The sequence below is a fragment of the Euwallacea fornicatus genome, chromosome 38 (genome assembly GCF_040115645.1).
Source record: "Euwallacea fornicatus isolate EFF26 chromosome 38, ASM4011564v1, whole genome shotgun sequence".
NCBI classification, from domain to species: Eukaryota; Metazoa; Arthropoda; class Insecta; order Coleoptera; family Curculionidae; genus Euwallacea; species Euwallacea fornicatus.
The window spans coordinates 511,066-528,567 of NC_089578.1; the positions used below are offsets into that span (position 1 = coordinate 511,066).

The window sequence follows — 17,502 nt, forward strand, 5'->3', positions numbered from 1 at the left end:
TTTCTTATTAAAACACACTAAGTCTTGACGGGCTTAATGTTAGGTTGTATTGAAATTTACACGGGTTTTCCTGTGGTCGGCCCCGCGGGGCAACATCCTGTATATGAAGTTAATAACTTCCGCAGCAGTACGTTCGTCAGTACGGTTATTACCGATTAATCAACCGACAAACGTCAATGAGAATGTCAAAACGACACGAATGTGAGAATGTCAAAACGACACGAATGTGAGAATGTCAAAATGACACGAATGTGAGAATGTCAAAATGACACGAATGTGAGAATGTCAAAATGACACGAATGTGACATTTTTCTTTAATTTCATGGCTTTTGATCAACTGTCAAACTGAAAATGTGACTTTCATCTGTTTTTAACTGGGTTCAATCTCTTATGAAAATGCATTAAGTTTTGATGGGTTTAACCCTGAACTCTGGAGGAACGTTCCCCAAGTATTTCGTAGATTTGCCATCGACATTTAATATTTTTTTAGAGCACAAGGGGACCGAGACGCCATTAATGCTGAGAACCAAAGCGTTGGTGTTTTGTTTCCAAAGCCCAATTCACAAAAAGCGTCGCTCTCGTTAGGACTAACTCCAGAGAACCTACAAAGGTGGTTCATAAACTGCTCACCATCTTGCACAGTATTTTTGGATAATTTTCAAAAATTTTCCCCCTCCAAAACGATTTTTTCCATTTTCATTATACAGGGTGGGAACGAAAGACATAAAAAAAATTAAAGTTAGTATAGTTACTGTCAGGACAAATTGTCGTTATGTAAAAGTGATTCCGGGACACCCTGTATGTGTTCAGTGCTTTTAGCGGAGCTGACTATTCTAACAGCATTAAAAAGTCTCTTAAAGCCATTTATTTTCACACAAATGATTTTCTGGGCGTTTAAAGAGGCGGATTTGAGTTTCCCTCGGCATGTTAAGGAAATTTAAAATTCAAAGTTAATGGATTGATGGGTTAACTTCCAGTTTTAAGTTGGACTCCCTCATAATTGAGGCACTATAAGAAACAAAATATCAATATTCAGTAGAATTAGTTTGCTCTCCCTAATTAAACCTCGGGGAGACGTCGGGACACTGAAGGCAAACAAGGGCTGTCCCGCACCTCACCGAGGGGCGGCTGGTAAGCTGATTCTAGTTGCTTGTGGTAGCTCTATTCCGGCACAAACACCCACCAAATTGCTAATTATCGGGAGCATGCGCAGTCGCAAACATAAATAAACTAAAGGGGGAGATTTCAGGGAACGCGCGGGAGTTCTGTGACGAAAACTGGAGGCTCGCCAAAATCGGAAAGCCCGATGATCCCGACCTGGGGCCAACTTCGCTCGCTGTCAATATCCGAAAATCTGGTGAATCAGCGTCAAATTTTGCTGTGCAAATGCGGCAAAGCCGACGTTAATACGGACGTTGATATTTAATGAACATAAATTTGATTATTTGATAAATTTGATTGTTTTTCTATAGTGGCAGCCCAGTGGCACCCGCGTCATACAACACTGGGTTAACGGTCAGTATTCGAAAATCAGACCCAATTAGAAGGAAATTTGAAATCAGCGGCAATTTCAATTTCATCGAGGATGAAATATCGACATTTGAAGAAGAGACTTCGCTCTTCGATTTGTTTCGTTTGCCCAGAACCAGGGCGAAGAGGCCGCACCAGAGATGGTCCTGGGCATGACAACGACGTTGAGACTGGCAGTATCTTGCGTTGCGAAGAGTACCTGCGACCAGCAGACAAAACTCCAGACGTCAACTGGTTGACGGAACCAGATGACCACGCCCTGTCAGACATTTCTATACAGTGGCAAATCGCTTGTATTAAACCAGCTTGACGTAGGGATGCCACGAAATGTGACAAAGACTCTAGAAAGGGGCCTCGACGGGTGGAAGAGGAAATGGGCGCTCCTAAAAAGAACTTGAAGGTGGCACTAGACGACTGGAGAATGTGACGATAAGCAAAGGTTTTCCCTGTAAAAACAGACATGCTACATTGCACTACAGGATTCGTCTTGCTGTGCGCGGGTTTGCACAAGACAACCACTCAATTAGCGTTTTCTTCGCTTCGGCAACCGCACATGCACAGGGCGTTCCTGTGAGGCGATCAAGAAAAAAATGCGCTTTTCGACCTGCGAACGAGAAAATTCCGTGCAAACTGAACTTAACGCGAGACAATCGAAGACTGGTCAGGCCGTGTTTGGGCACTGTTAATGTCGCAGTCAAGTAGTGCAGTGAATGGTCAAGATTTCGCAAGAAAAAGCGCAGATCATCACATGTCGAACTGCAACTCGTCGGGAAATCGGGCTCGAGCATTAGCGAAGTGTTGCCGCCCCGACAACTGTCTGTTACCGAACTGTTCGATAAATCTAAATCTCGTGGACGCGAAACCCACAACCACCCCCGCCGATCCTGGCACCCCTTCAGTGGGCTGCAGCCCTCCTGTGGACCATCAATTTCCCCAGCAAGTCCGTCGGATATTTCTTCCGAAAGGAATCATCCGAGTAGATTCTTGACTTAACGGAAGTCATGAACTAAATGGTGTCATAGTCAGGATTCACGAACATAGATGATGACGCTCCTACTACGCTGCGTAGTAGGAGCGTTAACGCCTCTGGTGTTAACGTCGGAGTGTCCGGTAGCGGCTACGTTGTCCTGCTCGGTCACACGCGGAAATGTCCGCAATAGCACGTGGTAGTCCGATGTGACTACAGAGGCCGAGTGTACCCCGCTCGGTGCAATAGAGACTTTGAAGAAGCATTCTTCAGCCAAGTTACCGTCGAGGTAAAACACGTGCCGAACCGGCGATCGTGTTAACCCCGACACGATGTTATTTTGACCTTTGCACGTTAACATTCGTACGTATATTCATATGCTAATATTGCTATGTATAATTCCAGATCGGTGATAAATATGGATTTGACCTTTTATCTCCAAAGCTTTAACTATCTACCACCTGACCACCCTGTTTGTTTGTGCTGGGGCTCCGCGGCCAAACCCGAAGGAGAATTTGGCTATTTTTAGACTCGTTTGCTTATTTTTCAACCGCTCATTGCTTGTCTTATAATAATACGTGAACGTGAAGTGGTATGTTGTCGGTACTGGAGTTCAAGACACAGACACGCTGTATATTTGTACTCAGATTTGTAATTACGCTTGCTCAATAAATACGATATTGCTCCTCAGTTGAGGTTTTATTTCGCAGCTTCCACCCCCCATCCCCGCTGAGCCCCAAAGCAATGCCCCTCCCCCCCACCCCCCATAAACGCCTAATTACCGAGTAAAATTATCAAGAACGGCGAAACCGTTCGTCCTCACAATCACCTCCTACTTCCTACATAAACAAATTTCGAAAAAACAATATTCATTGTTTATTTACTGCATTTGCGGCTAACTAGGGCTTCCTAGGAAAGCTGTGCTGTAGTATAGCGGTCGCTACAAAATACAGTCGGTAAGAACCGTTGAAGCCGCATTACGCTCGCTACTTTACAGCACGGCTTTCCTAGGTAATCGCGTCTTTTACCGCACGGTTTTTTTTTTCTTAAAAAATTCAGTATTTTGCATTTTCGAGTCAAACCAGCGATATTACTGAAGAGATTGATTTATTCTTATTGAAAGCTCGGTATGAACAAGACACATCCCCTGACGTCGAGACAACTTGCCCCTTCACCGAAAAAGGGAAAGATCTGAAAAACGGAAAATTCCGTCTTTGTGCACGTGTGCATTACCATACCCTATATAGCTCATGCTGTAGATACGTACGTGTACAGGGGGTTTCTTGACGGACGGTAAAAAATGGAATGGGTGAATCATGAGCTTTTTTAGGATGGAAACCTCATATGAAGGCACGTCGTAAATTGCCTCCATTTTGTTTTACAGGGCGTTAAAGTTTAATTGTTTCGTAGATTTTCATTCGTTTCTGTTATTCATAAAGGTAATTGACTCGAAATTAGTAGTAACGATCTCTTTAGCATTGTTAACAAACTGAAGTGACAATTATTCAAAATACTCCACAGAGCGTTGCTTTTTCCGTGGTCCCTCTCAATATTTCCATCAGAACTTTTTTAACGACATTTTTAAATTTTATCCACTAACTTGACCTAATCCCTCCTTATGCGTTTTATTAGCTCTCTTGCCTCTTCAGTTCTCTCATTAACAACAATAATTCAAGAGATATTTGCAAAAAATCTAACAATGTTTGCTCCAATGGACCTAACGACACGAGTAAGCTAGTGAATTCTTGAAAAATTGTGAATGCTTGTGAAACCATCAGAAATGCCCCTGGAGCTTTTCATACTGTCCGGCAACCCATGAAGAGTCGGAGAAAGAGGCTCATGTGAGATTCGTGAAAAGAAGGGTAAATTCATACCCTCTATAATATTCTCTATCAATACTGAGTTAACAATCTTTACAAATAACAGAGAAATTCATGAAAATTAAAAAAAAAAAAAGGAAATTTAACACCCTGTAAATCGAATTGGAAGCAATTTAGGATATGCCTTTATATGAAGTTTTCGTCTTAAAATAAACTCATGATTCACCCATTTAATTTTTTACCATCCGTTAAGAAACAGCCTGTATATCAAGATGTTTATTATATTTATTGATACACTGTATGTCCAAGATAAGAATGTGGAGTATGGAAAAAAGGTGTGTACTGAACGGAGCGATCATGATGCAGATGAATGTACAAAACTATCTTTGGTTTTTCAATTATTTAAAAAGAAAAAACACAAAGTTTTCATTTTTTCCCACCAAATTATGGTAAGAGAAGGAAAACTAATGTCACTTTTCCATTGCAATTTTTGCAATGACCGTCCACTTTTGCTTTGGGGGTCCATCTGAAGACATTGCCCAACGGTTCAGGCATATCTCACTGTAGAGATGTCATTTGGAGCCTCAGTAAGAATTCTTATAAGTTTTTCCTTTTTTTTAAAAAAAAAAGAGAAAAGTGACTTTTTGATCATACTTAATAATATCTTAAATTTATTTCTATTACAATATTCGCTTTTTTTTTAAATGTTTTTGTGCATATTGCAAGAAACCCATGCCTGGTACAAATCACCACATGATCAGAAGCTGCCTATAAAAGGTTTTGAAATTTCTCGGTGTGGAATTTTAAGATCCTGCATTCGATTAGTTAAATTAATTTCAAATTTAGTAAAAATTTAAAAATACATTTTCTATACGGTTTTCCTTTGATTTTTTAAAATAAATTATTCACTTTTCAAAGACAACCCCTAAAATGTCTGCTTTTGGCGAATTCAAGCCGTGTTGTAACAGGGATTTCATTAGGGCCATATTTTGAACAAAAGAAATAGAACGTTAATTAATATTTTGAAAACTGCTAGAGATAATGAACTAAAGAAATACCCATGTAGAAATAAAATTATATATATATATATGATCACATTTAATAATTACATATTGGAGTTGTTACACTCCTGGCAATGTCAATTTGCTGAAAATTTTAAACAGCAACAAAAGAGAAATTTGCAAGATCAATCACGTGTACAACTTTTCAGTGAGATCATGTGTCTCACCTTTCATAAATGTCTAACTTATCATTGACCATAAATCATCTTGTGCAATAGATGATCCTGGTCATGAAAATGAGTTGAGGGATTTTTCTGAAATGTAACATATTTCCTCCTTTAATGTATTTATTTTTATCAAGTGAAAACATAATATCTATAAAATTTTTCAAATGACAAAGCAAAAATGCCTAATCTTGAAAGTATCTGGAGTGGAAAAAAACATGATTTTCTTATACAAAAAGCACTTTTTAACCATCATTATGGTTTTTAAAAAAATATTTTATGTTGAAAAGTATTTATTGAAATTTTAAAGGGATTTTTACAAACCAAACTAGAATAATATTAATAGGAATTAATGAAAATCAACAAGATCTTATGCAGGATTCGATGAAATTTGACCAAAAATTGTATATTAAAGATGAAGAGCCTGTCGAGACATCTATGAATCCACATTTACATATATTATAAACTTTTTGCCTTATTTAGTTATTTATTAAAGCACAAATTTCTTACAGAATTCAGGGTTAAAATCTATCAACATAGTGTCAGAAAAGACAAACAAATATTTTGACCCTGATAGAGCAAGAAATGAGGTATTTTTCTACCACTACCCACTACTACCTCCCTTACCTCCATGTGTGAAAACTATAACAAAGAACACAAAACAATTAAGAAATTGCTGATAATGTGACTAGCCATATTTGTGGATAATAGTTTTTAGAGGCTTAAAGCTTAGTTATAAATACCAAAGTATAATTTTCTTACCTTCACTCAACAGATCTTCTCTAATTGGGTGAGTAATCAAAAACTGATCAGTCAAGAATTGCAGCACTTTTATCCTGTCTTCTAGCCCTGTAAAGGGATAATCTGTGGAACTCAGCACCTGCAGTACATTTGAGTCAAATGACTTGTCACTTTCCACATATGACCTCAAGACTTCTGGATAAGTAATGTTGTCAATTAAATATAATGCAATATTGACACTATCCTTTTGGTCCAGTGGGCCGAAATGTGTTTGCTGCGAGTCCTCCTCCCTCAACAACGCTTTTAAGAGCATTATATGGATCTCTGATAGTAAACTACTTTGATCTTCGCACATTAAAGCGGCACAAAAATCCTCAAACCTGAATGGGGACAGGCGGACCAAGTTCCTAAAGTGTCTCAATACCTCATATATACTGAGAGTTTTCATGATGTGCTCTTTGGGGACTAGAAGATCTTCCGATGATTTTGGTAGCTTTAATAAAGGCAGTTCCCTGTCTTGAAGCCACAAAGGCTCGGGTGTGGGGGCCCTGTTCAATTGGGAATTCGATTTCCTTGGGGTGCCGCTCAATGTGCTGTAACTGCTCAATGAGAAATCACTGTCATTGCTGTGGCCTCCCACGGACTCAATATCACTCTCGCTGAGCACCTCATCTTCAACTTCACTCTTGTCACTATCGTCATCACCAAAATCTGATCCGTAATGGTACTCAGAATCGTGGTAGTCATACCCAGTGTTGTAGCCTCTACGCTGATATGCCGACCCCGCATACCCACTTTTTCGTCCCGCTCTGTGACCGTTTTTGCCACGAATTCTCGTGCTGCTCCTACGAGACTCGTTCTCCAAGGGGGAGGATCCCCGGGACGCCGATGGAGTGCTGGACTGCGAGTCCGCCTCCTTTTTCTGGTAATTTAACAGGTATTTCGGTTTCTTGAGGAATTGTATTTGAAATTTTTTAGCCCTATCTGAAACCTGTACCTTAGGGGGGCGTCCCCTCTTTTTCGCACCTCTCGTTGACATCACTATGTTAATCTGTCATAAGATGGTCCAGGTCCACGTGGGATATTACAAAAACAAACTTGTATACAAATACGAATGTCAAAAGTTTACTTAAAATTGCTCACGGCTGTCGTTCTGCTCTTTCGCCATACTAATCGAACACGTCACGTGACAACAATGGCCTTTTTACCGTTTCACCTTTTCGTTTGCGGTAAACTCCCCATAAATCAAATGGACCGATGCACGGTCGTCGAATTGCGCCCGTTTGGCTCGGAAATTCGACGATTTCAGCCCGAAATTCGCAAGACAAAACCCAACGCGTACCCTGGGCCAAAAAGAACACTCATGAATGATGGCATCCTCGTCTCCTATTGGTCGGTCTCCAACGCCGCCATGACAACTTGCAACAATTTTTTCAAAAAGCGCCCAGGCAGACGCATATTTTCCAAAAAACGGTAAACTGGCACTCGGACACCAACAACTGCGAAAAATTTCACCGGATCAACGCAAAAATTCCCAGGCGTATGGGAAGAACTGCCAGAAACGAGTCGTTTGCCTTACAAGCCCAATGACAAATGCGGGATATTGATATTGATAGAAGATGTCGTTAGTGTCGGAAATTCGATAATACGGAAATTCAGCAAAAATCGCAATGCAATCGAGAAATTTGCATGTGCCCTTCGTGAGGGCTTCATTTTCGTGTTCTTTTTGATCAACCTTATATTTTTTTAAGCATTATTTGGCCATATTATGTAATACTTCCGGCACAACAGCGCCACAGGAAAGAGAGATGGAAGATCGGATTATGGGGGGGCAGCGACGGAGACGTACGAGTCTGCTCAAACGGCACCACGAACGGCGGATCCACGGAAATGGCAAGATGGCGAAGATACTCACCAGTGGCGGCTCGCTCTCCCGTTAATTATTTCTACAACTCCACTTTTCTTTTATCACTTGAGGATCAGAATAACTCCTTTATCGCACTATTATAACCTCAAAATAGAATCAAAACGATACTCGTTACGTGCGGCTTTTAGAGCTTAACTCTTTGATGTTTGAAGATTTTGTTCCCAAATCAAATATCGGAAATATCTTCCGTAAAAGTCGAAGAAACGAATATGTGGAACTCGCTAATTTTCCCACAGCAATATGTCAATTATTAATTCCCTCCATCCTGAGCCATGGTTCTAAAGAAATACATGAGCGAGAATGGGAACTTTGCCGAATCTAATTTCGTGAAAAAAGGTTCTCGCCTATTTTATCGGACAAATTAGGTCCTTAGATTCGCGCTTTAGGTTCAGCGTTCAGTACAAATTGCAGAAGAGCAATACAACAAATTATGAATGCTCGAAACTGAATAGTGATCATTATCTATATTGTCTACTCGGCAACCCCAAACAAGGGATAAATTTTAAACGAAGGAATTAGCAAATAAAATATTCTCTCATTTCCTTACTGAGATTAATTTTAGTCCATTATCTGGAACTGAACTGTTTTTTTATTCTTATTTTCCAATGTTAGATGGTTAAGACAAAATAAAAAATTAAAGGAAAAAGCAAAAAGTGTAAGGCGCCACTGTATCTGTCAGTGCACAAGATCGCGGCCAAAAAATCTGAATCTACCTAAATTTCGTACATTAATTCGGCCAATTTGGCAGCCAAAACCCCAAATTCATACTAAATCAAACCAAAATTGTCACCACAGTCGATCATATAGCTACACTGGGTGCTCCAGTTGCCTGTGTAACTGCCAAATATGGAGCTAACAGAACCAAGGTAGGATTCTTGAAATCGTAAATCGACTTTGATTGTCATTTTTTTAATGTAAAAAAAAAACAAATAGTGATAATGAAATGACAATCCAAACCGAATCGAGATGTCAAGAATCCGGCCAATCACTCTTTGCTCTTTTGATTCGCTTGTCAGTAACGCCTAACACACGAGTAGGGGTTGTCGGAGTGGTGGATTTACAAACATTGACCTTTTTAAAGGGTTGGGAGGGAAAACTTCGTTAACGTTATAAATAACATTTTGTTCCACAATTGATAATGTCTTGCCAAGGAAAAGCTATAAAAAAACTCACAGGTTTGAATTACATATATGTGGACAGATTGCAAACATTCAATTACTATTATAGATTTCTGAACGATCCTAACTTGTTTCAAAAAAATATAAACATTTGTTAGATACTTGCAATAACCGAAGTTTGCGTTTTTATATATGTCTTGGCCTTTTTTTTTATCAAGAAGCTGACTTTTTTCACTGGTACATTATCATGTGCACCAGTTTTAGTACTAGGATCAAGTTCTTCCATCACCTCCAAAAATAATAACTCGGATATGATGACCTTACCTTGCAAGGCCTCTAAAACATTTTTGTTTTAGTTGAAGCAATTGTATAAGCCAAAGCACAAGCAATGATTAAATTTAAGGAAGAATATGGAGCAGGTTTTATACTTACCTTTGCCTTAACTAAGTGGTGCGGATGAGTTCATTCTTTTGCCAGGCCCAGGTGTCACTGGAAACGCCAACGACCTCCTTCCATTTATTCAAGTCAGAATCCCTCAGAAATCTGTAACAGTAATTTAACATGTGTAATTTGCCAATATATAGAGTGATTTTCCAGAACCATCCACTTAGAAAATGTCAGAAACTATTGCAGTAAAACAAATCTCCAAAACATTTTAATCTTAAATTTTAATCTCTTAAAACACCTATGCACTCTAACTTAAAAAAATGAAATAGGAACATCCTCCATTTTACGACAAATCAATGGATAGCTAAAATCTTCCTAAAAACAATTCAGGAGTGGTGTTTGAATTTAATTTTTTTTAGGTTCCTGTCAGTGAGAGTGAGTAGCAATGGGTGAGAAGATGTCTCCCAAAAAAAATTATATATTTTTTTATGTCTTTTGTACTACAATATTTTTGAGAATTTTTGAGTCTGTAGTGTATAAAAAATCAACTTGTATATATGTAACATAATCCAAACCTGTGAACTTTCCATGGCTTTCCCTGCAACAACACAATATCAGCTATGAAACAAGGGACTACTTATGCAACAAGGACCCAAAGTCGCTCATCAGTACCAAAATTATTAGCCCGGATATGATATACTAAGTTTTGTAAAAGAGCAGTTTCTGACTGAGCTCAAACTATCCAGGGTGAAACTTGTGCCTGAGGTTCTCAATGGGATGTTTCTTATACCTTTCTCTGCCATCTTTCACTTTGTTTAGTTTAATCGACAACTCAAGAGGTTTAACGTTTACGACTCGGATATTTATCATTTAAATTGCCTTTGTGCGCATCAAGTGGCACTTACCACCATCTTTTTCAACAAATTCAACGCATCTTCTCAAGGCGCTCGGAGCTTCCGCAGACAAATCACCACATATTAACAATTTTATAGAATTTCAACCATCTTTGAAAGCAGTATTCTAAATTCGTTTCCTCTTGCTGAGATTCCATTTATTGCTCAAATAACCGCAGGTTCTAAGCGGGCAAATCTTATCGCCATTTTCGTATCGGTCATCAATCCCGCGCAATTCTGTTGGCTTTTGTTAACAATGACTGTCATGTCATACGTCAATTCAACTTACGTACCAATTTTAGGTTATGTATGTCAATCGGTCGAGTATGTCTGTCCTCGTTATTTCCATTCGTCGTTATAGAGACAGAGCGCTGTACCATTCCAAGTGCACAAACGGAGGCCGATGACGATCTTAAAACCGCGGTCGCATACGCCATGATGTGTGAACTTGACGTGCACGAAAATCGTGAAAGGCGAACGTGAGTCTGGATCGCCTCCATCAACATTTTTCAAGCACGTGGAAACTTTTTTCGTTTGCTTTCCCGTATTTTAAGTGGAAATATCGGTGAAAATCGCTATTTTTCTGTTAAAACGCGTCGCGCGGCTGTTACCGTTTCGCCGAGAACAGTTTGCCTAGGGCAACAAACCGTAAGTACCCCCAAATTACTGCGATAAACTAATGGAATCTGGTAACCATTGGGCCGGCATTTTATTTTGGGGTGGCGCTTTTAAACAGGCTGTTTGTGCCTCGTTTATTCATTAATAAGACGTTGAAATCGGGCTTTTCAAGTTCATTCTAACGTATGGTCCAGTCGTTAAGGATTGTTTATTAAAAAAAAAAATTTTTTGCCTTGCTTCGAAGGTAGCATTGACACGCGATACACCTGAGTTTGGGTGAAAGTACCTTCGGAAATTCTTGCCTGATAATACATGAAATGCTTCTAATTTTTCGCGTTTTAATTGCTCCACAATCCATTTCATTTCGAATAAGCTTGGAAGGCTCACTTTGATTTTGAAAGCTACCAACTGCAATGAGCTTCTCGTTGCTAACTGTCCTGACTCTTTAATGTCTTGCCAAAATTGCATAGGAAGTAACTCGGGACAGGATTATTCAGTAGGGTTGCCAACTATCTCACATCCTCCAACTTGCCCAATTCATAGTCTTGTCCAACATATGGCAATGTTATCTGAGAGATGCTGTTCATCCCACACCATCGAAAATACATATATGTTCAATTAAAAATTAAAAACCTGGAATGCAGCAAACTGGAAAAATTTGGGGTCATCCCCATGATGCCTACCTGCACCTTCCATTGGTAACATATTTGAATTGAATTCAACCATCTTTAATTATCTCAATTGTTAGATAAATAAGTTATAGATGGTATCTCAGAATTCAAGGCGTTGTGTGTATTTCATATATTTTATATATATATATATAGCGATAACATCAATCTCTCATAATACATTGGTAGTGAAGGATCTCAGTTCTGAAGGAAATGCCACAAAAGGTCATTTAGACACACAGGCAGTGTGTCTAAATGACCTTTTGTGACATTTAAGGTCCAAATCCTGAGCGGTTTGTGGACACCAATCGGAAGGTGTTTAGGCTTCATATCTAATAGTTAAATTTCTTTTATGTATCTTCCAATTTTTTGCTATGTTGACCATAAATGCACAATTGACATCCATTTAACTGACTCTGTATCTTACTATTTTCAAACTCTCAGTGGTGAGTGGCTCCAGTAAGCCACATCATTACGATTCAGTGAGCTCTAGTGAGTATCGAATGTGGCTTTGGGATTCTGTCTCATGATACGGAATACCCTTCATGTGGAAGTACCTATTGTTTGGGAATTTCTCTATTTTTTGATTGACTTTCTTGATTGATTTTGACCCATGGTATGGGATACTTGCTTGTACATCGTGAATGTTTGAGACGTGAGCTGCCAGGCATTTTTGAAAAATTACCGAAACGGGGTAAAGACGAAATAGGCGCAAAGTGCAAAACTGTGTTCAATCGTAGGTTCGGTCAACAGTCAGTAGCGCGCGTTCATTTCATTTTTAGCGGTGGCTAAATTTTTAGAATTGCCCTAATTGGTTCTAATAAGAGCTAATATTTTATACTCCGTTTAAATCTATTTTCCATCTGTGTCGCTTTAGCGGCTAAGTGTTTTGCAAGTGCAGATTTGACCGGGAACATATGTGTCTTTCTGCAGACATATGGAAAGTGTACTTCCAAAATCCTCTGGAGAGTCCTTCGCTGTTGTTTTCCTTTTCATCTCTTCCTGTTGTTGTTGACCAAACTTCCATTATTGATATAACCGATGTATTTTCTTAAGAATCTAAAGGTTTTTGTTTTTATTTTCTGATTATAAAACTGTTGCCATAAGCATCAATTGTTTGCTGTATTGTGTTACTGACCTGTCTGCAATGTCCAATCATGTTCGTTATGCAACGCGCGTAATCAGCTTAAAACCAGACTAAATGTGGAAGACCATAAAGAAATTAATTGCCCAGGTATTTGTTTATAGTTTAAGTAACTGTTTCATTATAGCCGACCAAGCATTGAGAAAATAGAAAAGCGGTCGTAAACACTGTCTTTCGTTTGTGAGGGGCCCCAGTTTTCTTATTTTTAGCCACCGTGTAGCTTCCTTTAAACAAGAATTTCTGGAAAATCGTTTTAAATTCTAGTCTCACGCTGGCCGTCGTTGCAAGAATGCAAGGGGGGCAGGCTGTCGGGTTGGAACCATCCCAAGAAATTGTTTCTGTTCGAGCAGTCAAAAGGACACATCAAAATTTAAACTCAACCTCAAGTCTGAGCACCCGATTTCAGGTGTATCTCACCGATGATCTGTCACAGTCTTGAGTTTAACATTTAGTGGCGTTTAACCAAAAAGAGCGCAACAGGGCCTTACTGACCCCGCTACCTCACGGGGCCAAAACGCCGTGAACGAGTAAAGGCAGAAACTGTCCCGAATGAGGATCGTGATTAAGTGCCCTCATGACTTTGCCAAGAAATTGATTTTCTTAGAAACGATGCAATGAGGAGACCTTCTTGAAACCTTTCCATGGAAGTTACCTTGAAGGCATAGTTGTCCCTACTTTCATGCATTGGCCCCAAGAGTGCGAACCACAGGCCCCCCCTGTAGGTGCCGGTAACCGATTGTTTAATATACAGGACGGAACGGATCATCATGCAGATATCTCAGGGGGCGGCAGTACTCGGTGAAACGAGAAGAAAATATTAATATGCCCATAGGTAGAAGAGCGCCATTTTTCACATACGGGGTGGTAAAGTTCGATTTTTAGTCATTTCATCTCGCGTGCCTAAAGAGAGCTCAATGAAATTTCGCATCCCTGTGTCTTTGGACGTCTCTACGAGGAAATGTCGAAATCGCCGGCCTCCATATACAGGGTCTCGTGTTTTAAACGGTCGCGCGCCCTTTTTTCCTTCTTAGCTTCTTTTCGGAACGCGCTGTATGAATCGCGATTTCGCGTTTAGATTTCTCCCCCGTTCCGTTAACACTTCACTCCCTTGCACTATTCTCGTATCTTTCAAGATTTGCGAAAAATCTGCATGACCAGCCGCCGATGCACGTTGAGGAAGGAGGGAACGAAACGAGGGAAAATTGAAGAATTTTCCAATGACGAATCGTGTGCGCTGAGTCGATGAAGCAACAGTAAAAGTGAGCGAATCTAAGTTAAAAAAAATAACTCTGAAAACTGCTGATAAAAATTGAAAAAAAAAATTGAAGCTCGCCACCCTGTATATATCGAAGATGGTGCCCATGGTGGTTTTCCACTATGGGTGTGTCGGTGTTTTCCTCTTATTTCGCCGAGCACTGCCACCCTCCGCAATATTTGCACGACGATCGGCTACACCCTGTAGACAATGCTGCTTAAAATGGTGGTCACAAGGCAGTGGAGGAGGCCCCGGCCCTATTGCGCCATGTTGCGTACTCGTATCCGGGCTACTTTGGGGATTATCGTTGGTCACCACTAATTTTTTTACGCTAATGTCCGCTGCCCAGTTGAAGCATGAACAAAAATATTATTATAAACTCATTACTTTAAAATACGACCGGTTTGTCGCATGGCTGCGTTCTAGATTGTGTGGCAATGAGAATGCCTTAGAAATCCGATGTAGAAGTTTGAAGCTGAATTTTTGAGTTCAAAAATCAATGAAATCGTTTTATTTGATTGATTTGAGCGCCTACGTTCAGGTGTGCCTTAAGGGGGCTCAGCATTAAATTGTCGTTTTTTAATTGCAATCATTGAATTGGGGAAAAAAACCAAAAGATCTCTGTACGCCACTGCAGATCTAAATTTGGGTGTAAGAATTTTTTTTTTAACTTCATTTATCATAATTATTTTTTAATTTTATTTATCATATTTTTTTTAATTTTATTTATTATAATTTTTTTAAAACTTAATTTGTCATAATTTTTTAAATTTAATCAGCAGAATTCAGGGAGGGCTCTAGGAATATCAACGAATTTGCTTTTTATATATTATTTCGCGATTTTCTAGAAGTCCTGGACGCCATCCCGCCTCTCGACTAAAAAATTCTGAAAATGTCTGTTGTCCACTACACTAGATTGATGCCTAAATACTCGAATTCCGGGGAGTCCCCAGCAGCTTTCGCTTGTTCCTTGAAACGTTTAGCAATTTTCGAATAATAATAACGACGAAATCTGGTACGCCGCTGGGAACTTTGGTCCCCTAACGTTAAAAAAAATAAAAAAACTTGAATTATTTATCACGAAACCAATTTGACTTGAATGCACGTGTCCTGGGGCCTCTCCGAGAGCGCCGAGGCATCAACTGCTTATTATGTGGAAAGTTTCGTGATTTTAGAGGAAATGGGTACTAAACCAAGTTAGGAGTATTCCGTGCGCCACTGGAGACCTGGAAAAAAATCCTGTGAACCGCAATTTTCGATTGATTTTGTTCGAGTTTTGCACAATGAAAAATGTTCAATTTTTAAAGTGCTTTTCGCGGTCTTTAAAAAACCTGTTTTGAAAACTTCTTGTGCGGTGGCAATTTTCCAATGCGTAGTAACCTTGCAGAGGGGAGTTTTCTTCATATATTCTGAAAATTTGATCAAAGTTGAACCACAAATGAGGGAGTTGCGGCCTTTCAAAATGGCCAAAAAATTCACGCAAAATGGTGAAATTTAGGCATTTTTGACGATTTTCAAAGGCCGCAACCTCCTCATTTGCGGTTCGATTTTGATCAAATTATCAGGATATATGAAGAAAAATCCCCTCTGCAAGGTTACTAAGGCCGTACTGGAAACGGCGTTTTTTTTAATGACCCCGAAAATCACCCTAAAAATTGAATTTTCAGAAGTTGCTCGAACACGTGAACTGAATTCGGGTTTGAATTTTCATCGTGCAAAATTTGAACAAAATCAGTCGAAAATTGCGGCTCGCAGAATTTTTTCCCTGCCGCACGAGTCCTTGTGACTTTAGAGAAGGAAAACTGTCCATTTTCCCTTCGTCAAGACAAATTTCAAAGCCCTAAAACGCCCCCACAGAAGGGCAGAACGCATTATACCGCGCGTATCGAACGAACGTCTCCTTAGAAGGATTCCGCAGGAGCGATGCACGGGGTGGAATCGAATTTATTTTCAAAAATTTGAAAAATCCCCCTAATCCTGTCAGCCCGGGAACGTTGAATGGGGTGCATCGGAATTTCGTGTTATCAGGGCAGTTTCCGAGTTCCCCAACCTGGTCCGGGTTTGCCCTAATCAAGCACGAATCAACGTCTTCAGCCGAGGCGAGGATGAGTGCTTTCGCACGGGGTGCGTCCGCGGGGGGGCGGTCGGGGGCTCCCCCCTTGTCCCATTCCTGTCGCTGCTGGTCGCAGGCCTTACGTAATGCCTCATTTGCATTTTTAATGTCGCACTTCCCGAGTCGATGTATAATGAACGTTGAGGATGGGATGCGCGTGTGTTAGAGACTCCGGCGTAATTACATCCCAAGGGATGTGGTTAAACTTTAAATGCCATGTCATTCATACACATTTCCTATACGTGAAATATCAATTTTCCCTCCAATTATGACGTCTAAATAATAATATGTGCCATCAATTCGATTCGATAACCCACTTGTGCCAATCATTAGGAAAGCAGCTCGAATTCGCCGGGGGATAGTTTGAAAAATGTGAAAGTATCAGTCCATTGCATTGGAGATCGTCCATTCAGATATCGGGCATAAAGCGGTTTTAAATTGCATTGGCCTTGTCCGAAAATGCGATTAGGTGATTCACGGGTTCCCATGGTGGTACAGAAATGGTCGGTGCTTCATTTAATTCGCGAGCCCATCGAAAGTGCCGCCCGTAATTGGTCAATTCGAATGGGTCAGGCGTCGAAAATTATCTTCATCGTTGGGCGCGTTCGGCCGCGTGGCAGCGCTTCCGCGCAGCGGTGGCACTGTCGCCCGGCGGAGTTATCGCCGGAGCTGAGAACTTGAAATAGTCAAAAATAAACTCGATATCTGCTCTTGATTATTGAATCAAACTCGAAATCGACGGAATTTTTTTTTCCTTTCGGATGGGGGGAGGGGGGGGGGATGCACTCTTATGATGGTGGCGCAATCTGCAGATAACGTTGATAAAGGCCGGCAGAAATGAACAACAAAATGCGTTGATGTTTGTAAAACATCGATACATTGTCCTAATCGGAGTTTTTGACGCTTCGTCTACTGAAAGTCGATTTAAAAATCGCGGACTTATCAAACGGGTCAGAGATATACGTTGGATTACACTCGGTAATAATTAGCCGTTTCTCCGTAAGTTCAATTTGCGGGGGATTAAAGCGGGTTCGTTTCACTTTTAATTCCTGCGGCTTCGGTGAGTTTTAAATTTAGGTTAAATTAGAGCTTTTTC

At 40.1% G+C, this 17,502-nt stretch overlaps 2 protein-coding genes across 6 annotated transcripts in view; one reads left to right on the forward strand and one right to left on the reverse strand.

Moving 5' to 3' along the window:
- E(bx) (nucleosome-remodeling factor subunit NURF301 E(bx)) overlaps nt 1-7,888 on the reverse strand; it is a 35,806-nt gene extending 27,918 nt beyond the window's left edge. For all 5 annotated transcript variants that reach the window (XM_066301249.1, XM_066301250.1, XM_066301248.1 and 2 more), the window contains exon 1: nt 6,305-7,888. In XM_066301249.1, coding sequence (XP_066157346.1) covers nt 6,305-7,322 — 1,018 coding nt within the window. In that variant the 5' untranslated portion in view covers nt 7,323-7,888. The remainder of the gene's footprint in view (nt 1-6,304) is intronic.
- Nucleotides 7,889-11,039: 3,151 nt separating this feature from the next.
- The window catches only part of spoon (spoonbill), a 29,849-nt gene continuing 23,386 nt past the window's right edge, over nt 11,040-17,502 (forward strand). Inside the window, exon 1 of the mRNA XM_066301113.1 lies at nt 11,040-11,256. The gene's annotated coding sequence lies outside the window, so the exon portion shown is untranslated. The remainder of the gene's footprint in view (nt 11,257-17,502) is intronic.